The sequence below is a fragment of the Schistocerca piceifrons genome, chromosome 3, assembly GCF_021461385.2.
Source record: "Schistocerca piceifrons isolate TAMUIC-IGC-003096 chromosome 3, iqSchPice1.1, whole genome shotgun sequence".
Classification (NCBI taxonomy): Eukaryota; Metazoa; Arthropoda; class Insecta; order Orthoptera; family Acrididae; genus Schistocerca; species Schistocerca piceifrons.
In genome coordinates, this window is record NC_060140.1 from 857,308,604 (window position 1) to 857,333,963 (window position 25,360).

General features: G+C 38.9%; 2 protein-coding genes across 2 annotated transcripts in view; both read right to left on the minus strand.

Moving 5' to 3' along the window:
- The window catches only part of LOC124789126 (rho guanine nucleotide exchange factor 26-like), a 36,600-nt gene extending 36,406 nt beyond the window's left edge, over window positions 1-194 (minus strand). Inside the window, 1 exon segment of the mRNA XM_047256415.1 lies at window positions 116-194. Coding sequence (XP_047112371.1) covers window positions 116-194 — 79 coding nt within the window.
- Window positions 1-25,360, minus strand: part of LOC124789528 — a 154,580-nt gene that overhangs the window by 2,673 nt on the left and 126,547 nt on the right. The window contains exons 13-16 of the mRNA XM_047256922.1: window positions 21,287-21,403; window positions 8,833-8,955; window positions 4,333-4,469; window positions 116-306 (exon numbers count right to left, since the gene is read on the minus strand). Of these exons, the coding sequence (XP_047112878.1) occupies window positions 235-306; window positions 4,333-4,469; window positions 8,833-8,955; window positions 21,287-21,403 (449 nt within the window). The 3' untranslated portion in view covers window positions 116-234. The remainder of the gene's footprint in view (window positions 1-115; window positions 307-4,332; window positions 4,470-8,832; window positions 8,956-21,286; window positions 21,404-25,360) is intronic.

Below are 25,360 nucleotides of genomic sequence, written 5' to 3' on the forward strand. Positions count from 1 at the left end.
CACACACACACACGCACACACACACAGATATAAAAGTGTGGATTGTAAAAGCTGTCAGCTTAGTTAAATTACTTTTTCAACAAAATTTTGCTTTTAAATAAACATATATACTTACTGAGAACAGCACTGTTAACAACTTCTGGTATTTGGCACCAGAGGGTACGTTGACCTTCTTGGGGACAGATAAGCTCCATAGCAGATGGTCTTTTTACAACAACAGATGGTGAGGTCGAATCAGGATGTTGCCCCCTGCCCTACTTCCTCATATCCATCCGAATCCATTTCACTGCCACCGCGCATGTACCTCTGTGTAAAAGAATCCATTATCAAACCATAAAGAAAAATAGAAAATCTGTTATGGAATAAAGTCAACTGAAAGCAAGATTGGGTAAATGGCTTGGAAAAATAACCCTGGTTCAAATGCTTTCAAAGCACATGAGTCTGTCCTTGAAAACAGATGGTAGTGAAATGATACTATGTCCCCTAGTCCTGAAGATGGAAACCAAGACTACCAGCACCTGCTAATCAATTGCTTCTGACAGTGTAACGAGATGGTGACAACTGAATTAGAGGAATTAAATTAAGCCATCCTCAGAGGGGATGTGATAGCAGATATGGGTGAGAAAGCTAACATGGGCCTCATGTGAAATGGTTTTGTCACAATGTGGATGAGTTTTGGATTGCACAATATGGAATTTCACATTGTGAAGCATTAATGGGTTTATAAAATACATTAAGTACTTTAACTGTTTTCTTAGTAACCAGCTGAATTATCAGATACCATGTTAGAATACCATTCACAAAGCTGGAGTGCCAAATTTGGTGTTCTTTGTTTTATAACTTGAGAACAACAAAAAGCCTGTTTCAAGGAACTGAATATTATATCAAAAACATGTCTTTTTTAAATATTTATTGTAATAAAATATCAGAAAATGGTATGTCACTTGTTGAAGGTGCTACAATACCATTAAGTGCAAAAGTATATGATGGGAAGAAAAGCCTTTTTACTCAGCCGATGTCTATCTGCATCCTCCACTGATCATGTAGAAATGAAAATTTTATATAACAACAACATTTGTATTACGTGCATACACAGCACATTTGGTATTTTACAGCTCACACAATCAGGAACTACACTTTAGATTTATGCACCTGTGTAGAAAAAATTTTAGTTCACAAAATATTTTAAACTCACTTTTCTTGTTCAGATATGCTATCAATTATATTCGGTTTGAAGGAAATTTAACATTTTAAAGTACCTCTTTTCAATGTATTCAGTGGCTCTGTATTTAATGATACCTCCAAAATGTTGTTCATAGTTTTATCTGCACATCTTAGGGAATTGCAAACAAAGATAAAAGAGCTAAAGCTGTCCAGCTGCGGAAGCAAATTCGATGCAAAGTGCACCAAATGCAAGTTTGTTTCTAACTCCATAACAATCGTGCTGGAAACCACATCAGCATCAGTGATACCTTTCATGCTCCAAGTTAGGACTGCTTTTAGGTTTATTCAATACGATGAACAGGACAGGTAAAATGGAGCCAGAGTGGGAAAGCAAGTTCAGGAGTAGCTAATGATTTAGGCACAGCACCCTATCTCATTAACAGCCCAGACAGTTCCACTCAGAAAGGTGCATGGTGCGTAATGCAAACAGGATCCTGGGCAAAGAATGCATCCTCAGTCTCCACCTTTCAAACACACAGTAATATCTGATATGAGCCACACAAGTGTCTTACAGATAACACGTCCAGTCCTCCAGTTTCCACAGAGGTTCTCGAGATAGCCTTTCAGAGTTAACCCACTACTGGAGAAAGTACACTGCGGAATTATTTTTCAGCAAACTAAAAATTATTTCATAGTCTCGAAACAACAAAGAGTGAGTGGAGATGAATTTGACTGGCATCAGAACTGTGACTCAGACACAAACCTTAGATACTTCTTACTGCATGTAGTATCACATTAAATATGTAAGTATACTACACAGAGGGAAAGCATTACCCAGTCAGTGTCCTTTCCTTGCATTTTCAGTGAACACAGAAGTATGTAAAGTCAGTAAACATAAGGGGAAAGTAAGTATTATCTAGAAAAATCCTACTATGGTGTAACCATCTATAACACTAAAACAACAAAAACTGCAGATGCTCTATGCAAGTGGCTAACATTTTAGTTCAAATGCATTGTGCAGAATATTTAGGGCTAGGAAAATTGTGCTAAACAATAAAGCAAAAAATAATCCAAAATCTGTGGGTTTTAGTGAGCAAAGCTACTTTCCGGTAAGAATTCATCACCGACATGATGTTTAACTACACTTAATCACAACCCACTGTTTAATAAATGGTGTATTTTTGAGATTATTAATGCAATGAACTAATTACACCACATATTTTCATAGTATAGAAGTATAAATATGAAAAATACCAAATATGGCACTTTACCTTTCAACGTCACCTTGGCCCCGGCCTATGCAACTTATCATGTTGGCACCACAAATTTCATTCATAAATAATAAAAATTATATTGAATAAATATTGTTTTACTACTAGGAACACAGTTGTGTCACTTCATGTGGCATGTGTTGTGATTGACAGATAGAAACAAACAAAATGGTTGCAATGTTGACTTTACCTGTTTGTGAAGCTAAAGTGCCATATATGATTATTTTAATATTTATAATTGCACACTACTAATATATACAGTTTAATTTATGCACCACATTACAGTTCTCATCAAATTCTGTCTTTTCAATATGATATGTTGCACAAAAATACTGGGAAATCTGACACAGCCGGATAAAAAAATTATTTGTATATCACGTTAAATGTTATGGTTGAATCATTGGGGGGGAATGAATTTTTGCTGATTAAATTGGAAAGCTTTTGAGAAACATGAAGGGATGAATACTGCAATCAGGAATGAAGGAAATACCGAAACGCACTGGGTTACACCCTCAAATCAGCTGAAGGAAATACTGAAACACATTAAGTTGCAGCTTCTAACTAGGATAAGTTTTATGAAGACTGATCCATGTATTATGTCTGTGTTCACATCTCTACGTTCTTGTTTCAACAATGGGACAATAATGAGCTCTATTAATGTTGACGTAGCAAAGAGTCTTTTATGTGTACTTAGAATGGCAGTGATGTAAGATACTCTGAAGGGATACAAATACTTTTACAATTTAGTGAAAACGCAGCTCTCCACACCCGCAGAATATGTGGCACTGTCAAATATCTGGTGGTGTGCTGAAGGCTGTGTTAACTGAGACTTTGTGACAAGGTTTGTGTGTCACCTTTAGGTGCAGCGAGTGGTAACACCTGTCTATCCTAGGCTAATGGTGAAAATTGAAGTGATAATGTATCATGTGGTAAGGACATCTGTTTTGGACTCTGCTAACTGAGGAAATTTTGGAATGAAAATGCTTAGAAACCTGCAGTGAAATCAAGCAATGAACTCTATCACTGATTACAAACAGCTACACAAAAAGTGTGTAGGCACTGCAGACAGGCTACACAAATTTCAAGTCCCAATGAGATGTAGTGTTGCCAGCACTAACTGAGTAAGGGCAAGATGCCATGTGCAAAGTTCTACACACCACTGGTCAGGTGTCCATAGTCACAGATTTGGTGCAGCTATGGTAACACCAAATGGAACACTATCACAAAAATAAGGGATATCTCTCCTCCACCTTATGATGTGGTAACAGGTGGCCAATTAAGTTTCACCCACTTCCAAGTGCACCAAAAGCTATACAACATGACTTTTATCTCCATCGGGTCCCTCTGGGGAAGGTAGATGTCTTGTCTTTTAAGGTGTAAATAATATAAACAAATATCACTCGTATGGACAGCACTTGGAGGGGTTAACTTGTTATTTCTCCTCTGACAGAGTAGGAACTCCCCACTCTTATGTCTTTACTCAGCACTCCCAAGCTTAAAAGACTGCTATGTTATGTGTTTACACAAGGAGAAATTAGCACCCATGTATTCAAGTCCGGCTTGGTACCATCACCTCATTGGAAACCACGATATGAAGTTTCTAGTTTAAAGCTGCAGCTGCCTGCAGTGCCAACAGTCTGGCAACCAGGTCATTCGGGTCCAAACACGCAAATATACTTTGTGAGACCATCACTGAGTGTGTCTTCATTTGTGGTGTTTGCCTACACGAATAGGGTACCTTTTCCAGTTTTGCCTCTGTGTTTCTCCCATATTAACACAAGCAGCTTTTATCACAAGCACTGGATCATACTTTCATTAACAAAATGGGTTTTAGTTAGACGGAAAGAAACTAGCAGCAAACATCACAAATTTTGAGTGAAATTGATGACAGGCTTACCTCGACAGCATCGGCATTGTAGAACTGGTAGAGTGGTTCATCTCTGAAACACGTTTGGTTTTCCTCGCCATTTTCACGACTGGTATCAGGTACTGATGTTTCCGTAACAGCACTCACTGTTCCTTGTCCAGAATTGTCTGTTAACACACAGTTTTTATTATTTAGGCTGAGCTGCTAGAAAGCAACCAGTTATAAAGGGAAATAACTGATACTGATGCAAGAAAATGAATCCTTTCAACATTATTAGGTGATACACTTCGTGTTCCTGAAGGTAAGCCCTTGTCTCTGTTGCTCTGATCTGTGATGCTACTGAATTTTAACTAGCAGATATTTCCCATCCGTTGTTTTCTGTTGGATGTTACATTTCTCATCATCTACCTTACCGAATTTTCTCTTGTGGACCCAGTTTGCTTTCTTAGTAATGCAGTTTCTGTTTCTTGGTTTTCATGATTATTTTATATGGTATATTGACTATTTCAATGTGGCTTTTGCTTCTAACAGTGCTTTAAAGTGATTGAGATATATGTGTTGGTCATGCTAAACATTCACTTTGTGTGTACCCATTTAACTTGCTGTGTATTTTGAAATTGTTCGTACTGTGATTTTATCTTAGATAAGAACAGCAAATGAAGTTTTCTGTTTTTAAGTTAAACACCTCAGTTCCATGAAAAAGATTTGCAATGATCCAGAATACTTAAATTTCTATCATAGATACAAAAAGATCTATAGGAAGGTGCTGATTGCTGCAAAAAAGTCATTTAATGATAAGATAATATATAATGCAGATAACAAAAGCATAGACATCTGGGATGTTATAAAAAAGGAAATGGGGAGAGGCAAACAAATGCAGAATAACATAATGCTAAGGGAGGGGGATAAGGTAATAAATGATCCACAACACTTAGTAAACTATGTAAACGAGCATTTTTCAAGTATTGCAGAGAAATTACAGCAAAAATTCACCAAAAGAAATATAACACCTGTAAATAATGTTGCACTAAATACAATGAAGTTACTTCCAACCACAGAGAATGAAGTCAATAAAACTGTTCAAAAACAAAAAAATAAAAAGTCAATAGGCTTAGATGAAGTACCAATGCATGTACAGAAACAATGCATAGGGATTATACAAGGCCGCTTAACAAATATAATAAATGAATCCTTGACATCAGGGACATTTCCAGAGCAGTTAAAAGACCTAAGAGTTGTACCTTTGCTTAAGAAAGGTAATGCAGAAGACATAGAAAATTACCGGCCCACTTCCCTGGTGTCAGCATTCTCAAAAATAATAGAAGCAATTATGAAAGACAGATTAAGGAATTACCTGAATAAATACTCTCTTTTAAGTGAATCACAGTTTGGTTTCTGAAGTGGCAAAAATACGGCCAACCATAGCAGAATTCACAAAAGTTTTACTTCACGCTCTTGATAAGAGGAGTGTGTCACAGGCATATTTTTGGATCTTTCTAAGGCGTTTGATGCAGTCAACCACAAGACTCTATTAAATAAATTAGAAGCATTAGGAATAAGACGGGTAGCTAATGACTGTTTTCGATCATACCTAACAGATAGGGTACAAAGAGTAGAGATAACACATACTTCAAATAGATCCAAACATTTAGTAAAAAACTTATCAGAATCAAAATAAATTAATATAGGGGTTCTGCAAGGTAGTATATTAGGACCAACACTGATCCTGATACACATCAATGACTTTCCCAGTAGTGTTATTCATGGTGAAAAAATTCTCTTCGCTGATGACAGCAATATTATAGTCACTGAGAAAACAAGAGAACTCCTTTCCGAGATAGCAAATGAAACTTTCAATGAAGTTTATGATTGATCAATAAGCAATAAAGTGACATTGAACATAAAGAAAACTAATGTCATTAATTTCAGTTTGAAGAGAAAAAAGGACAATGTAAAATTAAATGTAGATGGCACCTCTATAGACTGTGTAACAAATGCAAAATTTCTAGGAATGAATATTGATTCTCAGTTGAAGGGGTGCAAACACACAAAGGTACTTGCAAACAGAATGTCATCAGCATGTTATGTCCTTAGAATCCTATCATCAGTGTGTAACATACAGTGTCTTTTAGTTATATATTATTCATATGTACACTCAGTTCTTAGTTATGGCATTCTTTTTTGGGGGACAAACTCACAAAATATGAACACAATTTTCAAACTCCAGAAAAGAGCCATAAGAATAATAACCAAAAATACTAGTCAAGCTCATTGTGAAGATCTGTTCAAAACATTGGGGATTTTAACTGCTCCATGTGAATACATTTACCAGTCAGTTGTACACATCAAAAATAACATTTGTAATTACTGCACAAACAGCTATGTCCATGACCATGCAACAAGAGACAGACTCAACCTACACTAAACTCATGTGAGTACTTTTTAGGCTAAGATCAGTGTCCAGTCATCCTATATTGATTGAAATTAAGCTTAATGAGAAGTTCAGACACACAGGTACTTGAGATGTGAAAATATAACAAGATTCTCATAACAGTTCAGTGAAAAATAATGTTAGTATGTCACAAGATTCACATGAAAGCACAGTGAAAAATAATGTTAATATTTTGCATCAGAATATCAGGGGATTAAGAAACAAAGTAGATGAGCTTCTTGTTTGTTGAAAAGATTTAGAAACTGAGGGCAGGATAGTTGTACTATGCCTGTCTGAACATCATATAGTCACAGGTATGGTAATGATAAATGTAGGTGGATATAAGCTTTCAGCACACTTAAGTAGAAACAGTATGGAGAGAGGAGGAGCTGCCATACATGTTAAAATCTGTCATAGTGTGAAAAATTTGAAAAGTAAAAAATTTTGGATAGAGGAACATGTGCGTGTGAGCTTAAAGTAAATAATAGCACTGTTATAATTGTAGCCGTGTATAGGTCCCCATTGGGAAATTTTCAACTATTTTTGAAAAACTTAGATTCTTTGTTGTGCTATATGTCAGACAGAGGAAAGCAAATTATTGTTTGTGGGGATTTCAATGTAGATTTTCTGAAGAGTCCAATAGAAAGCTTGACCTTTAAGTATTACTTAGCCGACTATGCCTATTTTCATTCACTGCTTTCATATGGCACCATATTTTGGGGCAATTCATCATTAAGAGAGAAAGTATTCATTGCACAAAAGCATGTCATCAGAATAATAGCTGGAGCCCACCCAAGATCACCTTGCAGACATGTATTTAAGGAACTCGGGATGTTCACAGTACCTTCGCAATACATATATTCCCTTATAAAATTTGTAATTAATAACCCAACCCAATTCAAAAATAACAGCAAAGTGCGGATTAAATCTCACTTTGGCACAGAAATCTGTGAATTATGCTGCCACAAAAAACTTTGCTCATTTGCCAAATAGTATTAAAAGTCTGACAGATAGCCTACCAACATTTGAAAGCAAATTAAAACAATTTCTGAATGACTACTACTTCTACTCAATAGCTGAATTCTTAGATATGAAGTAGTAACTGTAAAAAAAAAATAAATTAATTTGTGTAAAGAAAACTTATGTTAAAGTGACAAATTCCACATCATTACGAAATGTCGTATTCATTATCTATGGAACAAGGATTAATGTTTGAATGTATGTATGTATGTATGTATGTATGTACGTACGTATGTACGTACGTACGTATATATAAACAGTTATTATAAAGAATAATACAATATAGAAGGCATTGATAATGAGAAGCCTTCCGTTTATTTCAAGATTTGGATGTTGGCTTGTACTCTTAGCTTCCAGCATTAACTGCAGGACTTCAAATAAAGAAGTTCAATCAGAAAAGGTTGGCGATTGTGCTGAAATAACAAGGTGGGCAAGACTCTAAATAACAGGAAGTCTTAGCTCAAAATCAGACCTTATGTAGCCACCCGATATCGCAGTAAAGAACCAGAAGAACATCACAGTGACATTACTAGGATAGAAGTACAAAAGTTGATTTTTACAAACAACACTATCTAGATCACATAGTGTTATTGTCTGCCCTCCCCTCCTCCACACACTATTACAGGTTTCAGTTACTGTTATAACATGACCCAAACTTAAAACTCCTTAATTAAATTTCAGTGTCAGGGCGTAGAAAAAAATCTATGACAAAATCAGCATACAGCAGCCAACTTGTGTTCTAGACACCATTATTAATAAAGACTTCATAATGATGACAGATACAGTTCAAGAATTTATTTTGCCTACTACTAATTAACAACAACTGACCCTACTGTGCAGCTTGTAACTCAATTCTACTGACAACTATGTTAGAAAAAAGCGCATCAGCTGGTGTGTCACTTGGAATGAAAATTTTCTGGTTACAAAGCTTTCTTTCCGTTTACACTGTAACTACAAGATTTTATAGGGTTACTGACAGCAGGATTTTTTTTTCTTTTTTTCTGGCAGTAGATGTCCCTGATACACTTTCACACTAAGCTCAAAACATTTGGCGTGTTTATCACAATCATCACATTCACCTTGCTCGGAGGTGTCACTGCTGTTGGGACTAGAAGTGAGCGAGCCCCAGAGCCCAGCTTCCGCGTACCAGCTGCTCCCGCTGCCACTGCCTCCACCCGCCACTGCTGCGGACCGTCTGCTGCCTGCAACAATTGATATCGGCAGTCAGCTTCCTTCAAAACTCAAGTGCCTTCAACCCGTGCTCAGGACTGGCATGCGAAAACCTTAAGCTGGTGTGGTAGGGCCAGCTGCTAAAACATACTTCTACACACGAACATCAATATTTGATACACGTCTCCCCTAATGTTTCTGAATATACAGCCGAGAAATGTGCAGCTGAAAATGCCTGCCCAGCCTGGAACAGATCTGCTCATACAAGAACATAGATGTCACTCTTATGAAACATATAGCATAATAACAGATCACACAAAGGATACACCGTTTGACTAGCTGTACAATGCAGGACCACCATCAGCAGCCAGAAGCTCTGTTCTCACAGTGCAACCAACAGTTCACAAATATAATGAGAAACTAGCAGATTTTGAGTAAAAGCACACCAAATACGGAGTGGAGGATACATCTGGTGTGCCACAGCACACAATAAAAACAACTTTTAGTTTCATTACTTTCTCTTCACTGTATTCATCCCTCTGATAGCCTACTGATTCCCTAACTAATCTTTACAATTTTTATTGTTTTTCTCGATGTAAAAACTGATTTTGTAGTTTTAAACATAATAATTGTTACACATTAACTTAGATAGTGAGTTATAAATTGTGTAGTAAGTACAAGGCCTTGCAGTTTAATATACAGGTTTCTTGTTAATTATATACGCAGACTACAGATTACACTTTTGGTGTAACAGTATTTGAAGAACCACAGCACTCAGATGATAATGCACTCAAGGCAGAAGAGGCTGCTACCTGGGTACAAACAGAAGAGGAATTCTTTTACACACATTTTCAATCCCTACTACAAACAGCTGAATCTCAATATCTCTTTGGCACATTCCATTCTTGGTGTTCCGTGCAATCTTTTCTTTCATGCTGTTTGTTAGGTCAGTCATATCACACCTCTGATGAATCTTTTTACTTACATGACACTATTCTCAACAAAAAAAGAGGGGAGGAGGGACATCATTCCAGGATGAAATTTTTATGCGGTTTTGAAAATTACTCACAGATTCTGCTGTTGCTGATTAAGATGATACTCAAAACGTGAGGTCCATCAAATTCAGAGAGGTTCTCTGGGCTAGTAGTTATGCCTGATATCTACCAATGTGAAGGTAATGAGCACAATTTTGGTAGATCACTTTGGACTTATGTCCCAGCCAAAAGTCCTGAACCAGAACTGGCTCACACTAGTGAGACCAATGGAGGAGTTGCTCGAATCATAAGCAGCACAGCGGATGTGCAAACTAACATCGTAGTATCAAACCTAAAGGGCTGCTACAGCCTTGTAGCCATACAATGCTTATTTTCATAACAAGTCATATGTACTAACTTTTTATAGACATGCCGACACAGTCCTTTACATATAACTTGAAATGAGCTATTAGCAGTCTGATATCTTAATCAGCTGAGTTTAAAATAAAAACAGCTATGTTCTTAGTTCTGAGTGTTTTTTGTTTGTTTGTTTGTCCTTTCTTAAATTTTATTTTACAGTTTTTACAAAGTATCAAATGGGTAAGGACTATGCTGCTTGTAGCTGGACACAGGGAGAATGGGCCACTGCCTGGAAACAGCTAGAAGCTGTATTGACAAGAGTTAACAGGCTTTGGGCTACTGCTCTATGTTGCAATGATAAAATTCGGCAGAAATTCAAAAGCATTGTTAAATATTTCTTAGAAAAGTGTGCATCGAACATCGTTTTAAGGGACAGGAAAGACTCACATGGTTTAACAGCTTCAGTTTCAGTCTTACGTAAAGGCAGTAGGACCTCTCCACAGCCGAACTATTATCATTGCCACCTCCCGTGCAGAAGGACCCGGGGTGCGATCGGCAGTATCACATCAGATTTTCACTGAGGTGGAAAGGTATGGAACGGGATCCTCTCCTCAGTCTCATGAGGTGACAAGAGGAGGAACTGCTCGAATAAATAAGCAGCGACACCATCTTCTGGTAACAGCTGCTGGTGGGACCGGTGACATGCTGATCGTACATCTCACCATCACAGACTGCTCCTCGTACCGCCTCATAGCCAGCAGTCTACCAGCCGGAACAGTTGTAAGGCTTCATCCATGATTGGTGTTTCTATTTATGTAAAGTCAATAAGCAGATCAAAACCACTATTCAGTTGCTCAGTGACCATGCTGGCACCAAAATAGAAGGATACAGAGGAAAGGCCAAAGTACAGAATTCGGTCTTCTGAAATGATTTCACCACAGAAGACTGTAATACGGTTCCCCCTTGTGGTCATTGCATTGATGGTGGATATTAATGGAAATGATTGCAGAATGAAACCCAGCTACAATAGTTAAGTAGTGGAAAGGCATCAGGACCAGATGTGATACATGTGATGTTCTACAGAGATAATGGGAAAGAACTTGTTCCCATTCTAGCAGCTGTTTATCGTAAGTCACTGTAGCAAAAGTATACCTAGAGACTAGGAGGGGAAAAAAAAAGAGCACTGGTCATTTCCATTTACAAGTACGGTCGTCGGACAGACCTACATTTTTTTAGACCTCACTGACATCAGTCTGTTGCAGAATAGCAGAACATGCTTCGTGATCAAGCTTTATGAGATTTTCAGAGAACAAAAATCTCTTCTATAACAGTCACAATGGATTTCACAAATGAAGACTTGTGAAACTCAGCTCATTCTTTATGTCCATGAGCTACAGAGCACCTCAGAGATGCTCCAATAAAGAAGCAGTGGCACTATGAGAATTCATCCACTGGCAATAACGGACGGTGGGACTGGTGACACATGGAAGGCATTCTATACAGTTCCGCTCTGCCGTGTGGTGTAAAAATACGAGCTTATCGAGTATCAGACCAGATTTGTGACTGGATTCACAAATTCTTTGCAGATAGAACTCACCATGTCACTCTTAATGTGACAGAGTCAATGTGTGTAAAAGTAATTTCAGGAGTACCCCAAGGAAATGTGTCTGACTGTTACTGTTTACAGTATACACGGTGTCCCAGAAATCTTGCGACAAACTTCTAGGTTATGTAGAGAATATGACGAGGCCACAAACATCGTTGTACACTGCTAGGTGGTGCTGTACGTGAAAAGCACTGGAGCCCCCCCCCAGGTAGATGGGGCTGCACATGAGAGTGCTGGCGAGTGGATGTGAGGATTTTCTCATTCTAACACTTGTCAGCATGGAATGGTATAGGAACAGTGAGCTTGCAGAAATGCACTTAATGTGCGGCATTGCCAAGTGCAGTGGACAGGCTGTCAGACACATTCTTCTTGAGGGCTTCCCAGACAGACATCAATCACACCACAGTTTCTTTGGATATCTGCATCAAACTTTGTGCCAACATGGGTCATTAAGAAGTGGCAGGGATGCTTTCAGACGTTAAGGAAGAAAGTGTTTTGGTCGTTACAGAGACTGATTTCAGCATCAGCACGTGAGCCACTGCTTCAGACTTTAGAATGTCTCTCAGATGTGCCCTACACATTCTGATTGCCAAGTCCTTACAGGTCTTTAATCTATAAAGGGTGCAATTACTGCACCACGATGACCATCCTGCACGTGTATGTTTCACACAATGGTTTCTGCAACAAAGTGACAGAGATGTACTTTTTCCAGCTTACATGTTGTTCACCGATGAGGCCACATTCACTACGGATAGCATATTCAATCACCACAAGAGTGTTTGTGGACACTAAAGTTCCTCAAGGGGCCCAACACCGGGAGGCACAATATTGTTTCATACACTCCTGGAAATTGAAATAAGAACACCGTGAATTCATTGTCCCAGGAAGGGGAAACTTTATTGACACATTCCTGGGGTCAGATACATCACATGATCACACTGACAGAACCACAGGCACATAGACACAGGCAACAGAGCATGCACAATGTCGGCACTAGTACAGTGTATATCCACCTTTCGCAGCAATGCAGGCTGCTATTCTCCCATGGAGACGATCGTAGAGATGCTGGATGTAGTCCTGTGGAACGGCTTGCCATGCCATTTCCACCTGGCGCCTCAGTTGGACCAGCGTTCGTGCTGGACGTGCAGACCGCGTGAGACGACGCCTCATCCATTCCCAAACATGCTCAATGGGGGACAGATCCGGAGATATTGCTGGCCAGGGTAGTTGACTTACACCTTCTAGAGCACGTTGGGTGGCACGGGATACATGCGGACGTGCATTGTCCTGTTGGAACAGCAAGTTCCCTTGCCGGTCTAGGAATGGTAGAACGATGGGTTCGATGACGGTTTGGATGTACCGTGCACTATTCAGTGTCCCCTCGACGATCACCAGTGGTGTACGGCCAGTGTAGGAGATCGCTCCCCACACCATGATGCCGGGTGTTGGCCCTGTGTGCCTCGGTCGTATGCAGTCCTGATTGTGGCGCTCACCTGCACGGCGCCAAACACGCATACGACCATCATTGGCACCAAGGCAGAAGCGACTCTCATCGCTGAAGACGACACGTCTCCATTCGTTCCTCCATTCACGCCTGTCACGACACCACTGGAGGCGGGCTGCACGATGTTGGGGCGTGAGCGGAAGACGGCCTAACGGTGTGCGGGACCGTAGCCCAGCTTCATGGAGACGGTTGCGAATGGTCCTCGCCGATACCCCAGGAGCAACAGTGTCCCTAATTTGCTGGGAAGTGGCGGTGCGGTCCCCTACGGCACTGCGTAGGATCCTACGGTCTTGGCGTGCATCCGTGCGTCGCTGCGGTCCCGTCCCAGGTCGACGGGCACGTGCACCTTCCGCCGACCACTGGCGACAACATCGATGTACTGTGGAGACCTCACGCCCCACGTGTTGAGCAATTCGGCGGTACGTCCACCCGGCCTCCCGCATGCCCACTATACGCCCTCGCTCAAAGTCCGTCAACTGCACATACGGTTCACGTCCACGCTGTCGCGGCATGCTACCAGTGTTAAAGACTGCGATGGAGCTCCGTATGCCACGGCAAACTGGCTGACACTGACGGCGGCGGTGCACAAATGCTGCGCAGCTAGCGCCATTCGACGGCCAACACCGCGGTTCCTGGTGTGTCCGCTGTGCCGTGCGTGTGATCATTGCTTGTACAGCCCTCTCGCAGTGTCCGGAGCAAGTATGGTGGGTCTGACACACCGGTGTCAATGTGTTCTTTTTTCCATTTCCAGGAGTGTAGTTAATGTGTGAGCGCATTTGGTCAGTGACTGCTCAGTTTCGCCGTACATTTTATCCTGCTCGACTGCCACAAATTATCAGACATTTCTGGAACATGTTCTTTCTGGCTTGCTTGAAGATTTTTCTGCAAATATGAGATGCAGCATGTGGTTTGAACACGGTGGGTCACCAACTCATTTTGGACTGGCTGTTCGCAGGCATTTGTACAGTTCATTCCTGCATTGATGTAGTGGCCATGGTCGACCGGTTCCCTCACCACCACACTCACCAGATTTATCGAGCCTCCCATTCTTTCTATGGGCAGCAACAAAATCTCTCATGTATTGTGATCCTGTAGAGTCTAAAATGGATCTCATTTGGAGGAATTGTCTGTGCAGCTGCTGCAATCGAAGAAATTCCCAGTGTGTGCGGCAGAAACATTAGAGCTACATGCATGTCTTACACTGTGTGTATTCATTATGTCCAATAAATGTTTCACGTGGCCCACTCTGGTTTCCTTTCCAATCTTCGACCTCTGCTACCATTTACCCCTGATGTCTGTGGTCACAGGTTACTATGCAATTCTCAATCATTTTAATGTGCCTCACATCCCGTAGAAGTATGTCGTATTATTTCTGTGACAGCCTTTATATAAATGATCTAGTGGATAATTTCAGCAGCTCCATGAGGCTGTTCACAGATGATGCAAAGGTAGCGACATCAGAAAACTGCAGAGGATTGATGGTTGGCGCAGGGTCAAAGTTGACCCTAAATATATATAACTGTAACATATTGCACACAAATAGGCAAAGAAATCCACTACTGAATCATTACACTATTGGTGATAAATCACTGGAACCAGTAACTACTGTAAAACACCTAGCAATAACATCAGGAGTGACCTGTAGCGGAATGATCACATAAAGCAAATTGTGGGAAAAGCATATACCAGGCTGAAATTCATAGGAAGAATCTTAAGAAAATTTATCCACAAAAGAAGTAGCTCATTAAACACTTTTAGTAGATTCTTGAGTATTGCTTGATCAATCTCTGACCCTTACTAGGTTCAACTAACACAAGAGTGTGTTGAGATGTGTATTTTGTCACACAATTGTCTGGTCAGTGAAAGATAATTAAAGAGACGTTCAACAAACTCCAGTGGTAGATGCTAAAACAGAAGTGTTGTGCGTGATGAGGAGACTTACTATTGAATTTCCTAGGAAGCACATTATGGGAAGAGTCAATCATCATACACTATGTGATCAAAAGTATCCAGACACCCCCAAAAACATACTTTTTCGTATTGGGTGCACTGTGCTGCCACCTACTGTACTCCATATCAGCAACCTCAGTAGTCATTAGACATCGTGAGAGAGCAGAATGGGGCACTCTCGCAGAACTCACGGACTTCAGACGTGGTCATGTGATTGGGTGTCACTTGTGTCATATGTCTGTACACGAGATTTCAACACTCCTAAACATCCCTAGCTCCACTGTTTCTGACGTGATGGTGAAGTGGAAACTTGAAGGGACACGTGCACAACAAAAGCGTACAGGCCGACCTCATCTGTTGACTGACAGAGAATGCTGACAGTTGAAGAGGGTCGTAATGTGTGATAGGCAGACATCTATCTAGACCATCACACAGGAATTCCAAACTGAATCAGGATCCATTGCAAGTACTATGACAGTTAGGTGGGAGGTGAGAAAACTTGGATTTCATGGTCGAGCGGCTGCTCGTAAGCCACACATCACGCTGGTAAATGCCAAACAATGCCTCGCTTGGTTTAAGGAGCGTAAACATTGGACGACTGAACAGTGGAAAAACGTTGTGTGGAGCGACAAATCACAGTACACAATGTGGCAATCTGATGGCAGGGTGTGGGTGTAGCGAATGCCCGGTGAACATCTGCCAGTGTGTGTAGTGCCAACAGTAAAATTCAGAGGCGGTGGTGTTATTGTGTGGTCCTGTTTTTCATGGAGGGGGCTTGCACCCCTTGTTGTTTTGCATGACACTTTCACAGCACAGGCCTACACTGATGTTTTAATCACCTTCTTGCTTCCCACTGTTGAAGAGTGATTTGGGGATGGCGATTGCATCTTTCAACGCCTTGTGGTGGAGTGGTTACACGACAATAACATCCTTGTAATGGAATGGCCTGTACATATCCTAACCTGAATCCTATAGGACACATTTGGGATGTTTTGGAGCACCGACTTCGTGCCAGGCCTCACCAAACCGACATTGATATTTCTCTGCTGTGCAGCACTCAGTGAAGAATGGGCTGCCATTCCCCAAGAAACCTTCCAGCACCTGATTGAACGTATGCCTGCGAGAGTGGAAGCTGTCATCAAGGCTAAGGGTGGGCCAACACCACACTGAATTCCAGCATTACCAATGGAGAGCACCAAGAACTTTTAAGTCATTTTCAGCCAAGTGTCCGGATACTTTTGTTCACATAGTGTATCACTTCTTCCCACATACATCTCACAAAATGACTACAATGTGCATATCCGAGAAATTAGAACTAATTAGAGGTTTACCAACAGTCAAGCTTCCTACACACTCTTCTTGACTGGAACACTGTAGGCTGGAGGGGAGGGAGGGGGCAGATGGTGGTGCCACACATACCCTTCACCACACACCATGAGGTTGTTTGCGAGATGAAGATGTAGATGTAGATGCAGATGTAGAGGCGATCAAATTCCTGAGTCACTCAGCAAATTTAGGGAAGTGCATGATGTGTTATAGATTTACTGCATCAGATTGGAAGGTGAAAAGGAATACTGTCATTAACAGCTGTACTGTGTTATCATTGCGGAAAAGTCTATGTTTATTCTACAGTACCTGTAAAGATTTGATTCTAGACTGAATTTTACCCACAAGTAAACAACAAAGGCATATGCGCAGAACAGTCTGCTTGTGACAATTTTACAGCAGCAATTGGCTCCAGTGAAATTTGAAACAAAAGAATTATTTAAGTTGGCCAATAATTTACAAAGCACTTTGGTTTTGATAGCTAAAAATCCATTATATGTCAAAATGTTGTTACAATTTTCTTCTACGAAAAAGCTGACTTAAGAATGAAAACTGCTGGAATCATTAAGGAAAATATTGACTCAAATCATAAGCATGCTTCCATTTCTCATAGCCATTGTCAAAAAACAAACCTCCTATAAACATTTAAATCATTCTACAATATTCTAATTTGAATATATCGTTAGTGAATGTGCAGGAAGTTGCACATAAGCATTATTTTATATTGTGCATGAAGCTGATCCTTTAGAGATCATAATGAAAACTGTGGGTCAGTAAGCCAAAGCTTTTATTATATTTTTTATTCAACTGCAAGAAAGTGCTAAATTTAGAAGTTTGGAATGATAGTTTCTCTCCACTGACAAACTGGAATTTGTGCTCAAAAGCGGTAAAGGGCCTTGTCCTGCCTCCAGAGCCACAGCCCGTTTCAGTCTCTCATTGTCTGTACCCAAACACTGCTTGCATTTAGTGGACCAAAGCGACAACAATTCAATATTTCCACATCTATGATGCATGGTGGATGCTTGTCAATTAATTTTCACGTTTGGGGAAATGTATGATCTCATACCATGACACAGAACAAGAACATCAGACAAATTATCCAAATCCTGTCACACACAGCTCCTTTCAATCAACTGTTCACCACTAATTTTGTTATTATAACAATAACATTTCCTTTCTCAGACGTTATGTCTGGTTAAAAATGGAAAGTGACACGGACTTTGATCAAGTGTGACTTCCTTTTAACTGTACGGTATATGTTACATTGCATTTAGGAACTTTCGGGTAATTTAACATGTATCAATAATTACAGATTTCTGTAGTTGTATGGATGTAGTTGTATTGCGTTGATGTACTGGTGGATATTGTGTGGTATGACTCCTGTAGTTTATAGTACAATTGGTATAATGTCAACTTTATCCTGATGCCACATGTCCTTGACTTCCTCAGCCAGTTGGATGTATTTTTCAATTTTTTCTCCTGTTTTCATCTGTATATTATTATTATTATTATTATTATTATTATTATTATTGGAGGAGTAAATGTAACAACACATCATATAATTGAGGCACTGAGTGACTGAAAGGTACATATGGAAGGCACATATGTAAGACTGAATATGTCACTAAGCTTTCGAACGATGTCTTTCTTCAGAAATAACCCATACAGAACACACATATATCCATCTAAATGGCTATACTGGAGCCATGCAGGTGTATCTGTGTGTAATATGTACTGGTTTTTCTGAAGAAAAACTCTCTAAAATCTTAGCAACATATTCAGCCTTGTTTATGGTGCTATTGACCACTTAAAGTCTCAGTTATATGTTGAGTTGTTCCCTTCACTCATTTCATTACTGTATTTATATTCCTCCAAAGACTTTTCATTGGGCATAGTCCATATCTGTTCAGGCAGGCTAGGAAAAAAATCTTATCTTCACAGTCTCGGATGTTATTGAATTTAGCATATGTTAAAATGAAGAACTAAGTAAGGAAAACGTATTTTTTTGTTTTCTCCAAATAATTTCTGCTCCGAGATACAGCCCTCCAAAGATGACACTGCGCATACCACTTTGAAGATGCAAATTTTGGAAAAAATTTTAAAATGCTTTATCTCTGGAACAGTTCTAGACATTTTGTTGCCTTTTTTATTTGGAGGATAAGATAATTGCTTTATGATTACAAAGAAATTCTTCATTTGGACTTATATGTCAAAGTTTTTTACTGTAGTGTTCTGAACATTTTCAATAATATATGGAATTTTTTTTTTTTTTTTTTTCAAAAATGCCAATCCATAAAATTTTGATTTTTTTCTGTTGATTAGTATCATACAGTTCTACATTCCCTGAAAAGGAGAGCTTCCACTTTTAGGTTGAACAGGTTTTATAAACACCTGAAATTTTTGTCATACATAAAACCTGTTTTATTACCACATTATCACAAACAGGCTCATAAAAATCAAAACCTAGCCTTATTTAACATAATTTTAGTTTTGAAAGATGAGTAAGAGACTCATTTTTCAAGCCTTTTAAATGGTTTCACAACGTATGCAAAAGGTCCACAGACTTAAAGGTTTCAATTTACAACTTCTGTGCACTCTGTTTTGTACTGAGACTAGCCAGTCAATGAACTAAAAATGTGTTCCAGTGCTTCAGTGTCTTCCTTTGATATAGAGTGATGCCTTCCTGTTTAACCAAAAGGAACTGGTTAGACACTGGACTCGCATTCGGGAGGACGACGGTTCAATCCCGCGTCCGGCCATCCTGATTTAGGTTTTCCGTGATTTCCCTAAATCACTCCAGGCAAATGCCGGGATGGTTCCTCTGAAAGGGCACGGCCGACTTCCTTCCCCATCCTTCCCTAATCCGATGAGACCGATGACCACGCTGTCTGGTCTCCTTCCCCAAACCAACCAACCAACCAACCAAAAGGAACTGGAACACTTACAATCTTCAAAACATTGTGAACAGGAAATGAGCAATGATGGCATTGTTGCTGTCCTTCAGCTGGAAACCTATATCCAGTAGCTTGTCCATGTGGTAGCATAAAGTACACTACAGTTTCGTTTAACTCATAACTGGTGTCTATAATTTCTGCAATTCACCAGTCACAGTCATACACACGCGCCACAAACATCCCCCTTCTCAGGTTGTGAATCTGAGTATTACCTTGCTGTTTATGAGGTGTTGGCCGAACAAACAAAATTTCTTTCCTGCTCTTTAAAGTGTGTGCAACATGAGTTCACCCACGACTTTGAGTCCAAAAATATGTCTTCTGAAGTCCTTTCACAGGAGTAGTTTGTTTGGACCATTCTTCTTTTTTTCTGCCCATGGAATTCTTCGATCTCCTTTTGGGACAAAAGAGTGAGGGCTGTGGATATGTAAGATTTCACGACTCTCGTAAAACTCTCAGTGTTCTGAATCACATCTAAATTTGGTCTGAAAAGATTATGTTTTGTAGCATGGTGCTTCAGCAGGCCTCGTACACCATCACAAGATTGCTTCCCGTGACCAGTAGCACTGTATACCCAGACAGTTGGCACAGGCGACTTACTAAATTCAAACACCGGGTAATGATTTTTAAAGTGACTAGGAGCACTATCAGAAATAATTATGATCTTCTCTGCCCCTGTTTTCAGTTGAGGAACTCTGTGCATTGCTAGCAAAGACATTAGTGGGAAACAACTTCAGTGAAGACATACATTACCGTTGAAAATTAAAACAAAAGATTTTTTAAAATAAATCCTGTCCGACTTTAAAGCGGAAACTCTCCTTTACAGAGAATATAGTATTACATGGTACTAATCAAAAGAAAAAAAATTAACTTTTCTGGATTGGCATTTTTGAAAAGAAAAAAAAAATTAATTCTTCTGTAAATTATAAAAAAAAATTCAAAAAGTGACAGTAAAAGAACTTCGACAGATATGTTCAGACAGAGGACACACCATTGTAATTATAAAGCAATTATCTTTCAAATAAAAAACTTCTTAACAAAATATCTAGAACTGTTAGAAAGATGCAGCATTTTATAAAATTTCCAAAATTCACATCTTCAAAACGGCGTTCGCAGTGTCATCATTGGAGGCCTGTATCTTGGGGCAGGAATTTTTTTGGAAAGAGAGAGAGAGAGAGAGAGAGAGAGAGAGAGAGAGAGAGAGAGAGAGAGAGAGAGAAAATGTTTCTTACTACTCCTGAATTTTAACATATGCTGAATTCAATAACATCCAAGACTATGAAGGTAAGCCCCCTGTCTGAAGTGATACGGATTATGCCATTACCATATTTATAATATACTAATAATAATATTTACTAGTAGTATTAGTGAAGACCAAATCATCCAGACATGCTTAAATTGTATATTCAAACCACATAACAGCACTATAGGGAGAACTACCTTGTCAGATGGTATACACTTTAATTAGGGCAGGCACTACTACTAGTGATTTCAGAAGAAAGGTAGAGTACAGCAACATAAATGTTTCTACAAAGTAACAAATCATGGACAGATAAGGAAGAAAAAGCTTCAAAATTTTCTTTATTACATATAACACTTTCTCACTTACTAAAACGACCTATGCACTACATTTGCAGGCATAATGGCAAAGCAATCTGAAGTACAAAGACACAGTAGCGGTTAGTATCTGACCTGCTTTATCATCTGCTTCTGTTGCACCATCAAACAGTCCACATTCAGCATACCAGGAGGTGCTTCCTCCTGTCTTTTCCTTCTTATCCTTTTTGTTTGGCCTTCTAGAAACAGCAGCTATAAATGTACACGAACCAAAAATCAACACCTCAGAATGGTAATCAAATTATACAAAAGGGGGAAGTGTAACTAACTTAACCTTTAAATACAGTGGAGCCTCTTAATCTGGTATTCCTCAGTGCAATCACTCTGCCATTCCACGATATATTTGTGGACTTCTGATCACTTTGCACACAGTAAGAAGAAATTGTTCATTAGCATCAGTACAACTTTAGAAGTGGAGCGGAAGGGGTCTTTTGGGTTGAATAGTTGTGCAGAATACCACTCCTGACATCAGTATACTGTTTATTTCTTTATTTATGACTAATAATAATATCAGGGTTCCTTCACTTTTATTAGATAAGCATGGCCATTTCCAGTTAGGCTATTATTTGAGGGGGCCCTGTTTCATAACAAAGTGTCATACATATTAAGTGAGCTGATTATGTCACAACAAAAATTGAATGTACATTCCTCTTGGTAACCAATACCACATATTTATCTCAATATAATAAACTGTGCCTCAATGACTGCAGGTTTACACTGCCGTATAGAGATATGCATAGACTGCATAACTTTATATTTCTAGACTCAAACAAATAAAGTTGTGTACAAGAGCACAATGTGTTTAGGGTTTAACTCTGCTCCATTTGACTGTCTTTGGTGACATGCCTTTCACAGGTTATCCTGCTCTCTCATTAGGCATACAATTCTAGAAACAACATGATAATTTACAGTACTTGCTAATGATGCTCATGGGAAATAGCATAGTTCTTTCTAAGGCAACTTTCGTCATTAATAATGTAAGGAGCAATGGTAACAATATGCTATAGCACTGAGGTATCAAGTGATCAATACACACAGAGGACATCGACAACATTGCTACTCTGAAGCCGCCTCCTCTGTCATCTCTGCCTACCATCCTTGGGTCTAATTGACCTGCCCTTCCCCAAATTTGGCTCCCCCCCTCCCCTCACAATCACCCCCTCCCCTTTCTCGAGGGAGGAACCTTTAGACTCTAAAGTTAGAGTGTATCTCTTTTACTTCTACATGTGTATCACAGCAGTACACATTTCAATTCCTGACAAACTACATCTGCCGATGACATAGTACAGCATCTGAGGCAGCATGTGTACACACATGATGAAAGTGTTTCAGTACTTAATCCTTTTGCCTACAGAAAAATTTTAATATAGATGGTTGAAATTCTCTCTTTCTCTCCTTGCCTTATGACTGTTACAAAGCCATTCAAAAATAATATTGAGTTATTTAATCCATTAGGACAGTGGCTGAATTCTGTGCTGTTGATACAATTACTCTAAAAAGCAACTGGACATTTTTTAAACTTCTTTATGCTAAGTTGTCATCCGTCTTCACTTGGTTTAGTGTAGTGTTACATTCCTGATTATTTTTTTATGTGAGCTAGTAAAGTATTAAGATTTAGGCCAATACAGAAAAATGAAGAGATTGATACCACTTTTTGTTTCATTTCATTTGATACAATTAAGTTTCTTAATACACAATACACATTGTCTTTTGAAGCATAAGATAAATGTGAGCTTATAACATGACAATTTTCTTATCTGTCGATAATGAATGTGAACATTCCTGTTCGTTATGAGAGTACATAATGTGTAAATATAATTTCTCAAAGCACTTCATGCTATTACTTCACTTTAAAATTGAGAAGAATAAGTGAGGACAAAATTTTGATAATGAATAAGAGTTGAAACACTATAATTTGTCATCATTCAATTTGTTAAAGGCATAGCAAATGTCATGTAAGCTACAATATTATGAATTATTTTTTACGCTGTTCAGGATCAAAATTTATTACTACTTAGTTAAATAGTTGCTTCCTAATTACGGACAAACATTTTTATTTGATGAAAAATTACATAACATTAATGTGTAAACAAAGATTCAGAGGTTCCTCATTCTGTAACATTTCAACCTAAAATTGTAATTAGTTAAAATAACTATTGTCACTGTTTTTATTCTTTGACCTTTCCACTAAAGATCACACACTTTTGTAGAAATTTATACTTCACTTGTAAACCAAATGTATCTAAAATAATTGGATAACACTAGGTATTTCTCGAATGTTCTGGCATGTAAGAGTAAATTACATCTATACTAATAACAAATCAGTAAAATGTGTGTGTGTGTGTGTGTGTGTGTGTGTGTGTGTGTTGACACATGCGTGTCTGTCTGTTGAACATGCTAATCTCCAAAACTCCTAGAGAAATTTTCATGGGACATTCACAGGTAACGTAACCATAGTTCGGGGCATGTGTAGGCTTTAGTTCATCAAAATTGAATCAAAGAAAAAGATACATATATTCATACACACCACCTCTGAAACCAATGCACTAATTTCAACCAAACTTTATGTACATATCACTTGCTGTCTGGAAAGAATTGCTGTGGGGGTAAGAACCACCTGCTTATCAAAGTGGTAAGGGCTGGGATGAAAAAGAAGTGTAGGCCACGACAAGCAAATGCTCAAATTTTATTCATACAGTATTCGAGAATGAGGAGCACTTAGTGACTTACAACAAACTTTACACACAATTTCAAACCTTTAAGATAACTTTTCTCGCTTGTAACCCCTACAAAATGATGAAAAGAAAATAAAGTTTAGCACATAACACATTTTCATTGTTTGTGCAGTAAAACTGTCACATCACACATGATTTTTTAATTTATTACCTCTTTATTTATCAACTGTATTAACAACATTTTGCAGACAGTGTTCATGTATAGCACTGAATACACACACAAAATTATATAATTGTGTATGACACATAACTCAGGAGAATAAAACAATGAAAATTCCAGGATGGAATGTAACAATATTATGAAAAGGCTAGTTGCTACTCACCATATAGCAATGCTGAGTCGCAGATATGCACAACAAAAAGACAGTCGGATAGTGAGCTTTTGGCCAACAAGGCCTTTGTCAACACACACACACACACACACACACACACACACACACACACACACACACACACAGTTATAATAGAGGGAAACATTCCACGTAGGAAAAATTATCTAAAAACAAAGATGATGTGACTTACCAAATGAAAGTGCTGGCAGGTCGACAGACACACAAACAAACACAAACAAACACACAAAATTCAAGCTTTCGCAACAAACTGTTGCCTCATCAGGAAAGGGGAAGGAGAGGGAAAGACGAAAGGATGTGGGTTTTAAGGGAGAGGGTAAGGAGTCATTCCAATCCCGGGAGCGGAAAGACTTACCTTACCCTCTCCCTTAAAACCCACTTCCTTTCGTCTTCCCCTCTCCTTCCCTCTTTCCTGATGAGGCAACAGTTTGTTGCGAAAGCTTGAATTTTGTGTGTATGTTTGTGTTTTCCCACGTGGAATGTTTCCTTCTATTATATATATAAAGATGATGTGACTTACCATACGAAAGCGCTGGCAGGTCGATAGAAACACAGACGCGTGGAATGTTTCCCTATTATATTCATATATATATATATTTTTAAGGCTAGGTGGTAGTTTGGTGTCGTCAGATGAAAGTTAAGTCAGATTCTGTATGAAGTAGACACGTTCCTACTGTCAAAATTTTAACAATAAATTGTCAAAATATTCTTAAAAAAATTCCTGAACTAATTACCCTCTATGAAAGTTGTTGCACTCAAATTATTTTTGGAACTGAGAGCTAGCTGAAACCTGAAGTAGAAAACTCCAAAATATTTAACACGGCATGGAAGATTTATCAAAAAGAAAGATTAGACACCATATGGTGGGGAGTGTTAGTTGCTGTCAACAAAAATATGGAGTCTATCAAGGTTGAAATTAAGTCTGTGACTTCATCTAAAAACAGGCTTTGGTAAGCTGAAGTTAACTAACTGATGTTTTTACTAGTCATCTGATTTTACTGTAGGAGTTGAAAAACCATCCAAGAAAAGTCTGCAGTCAGTAACATAGAAATCAACCCACACAC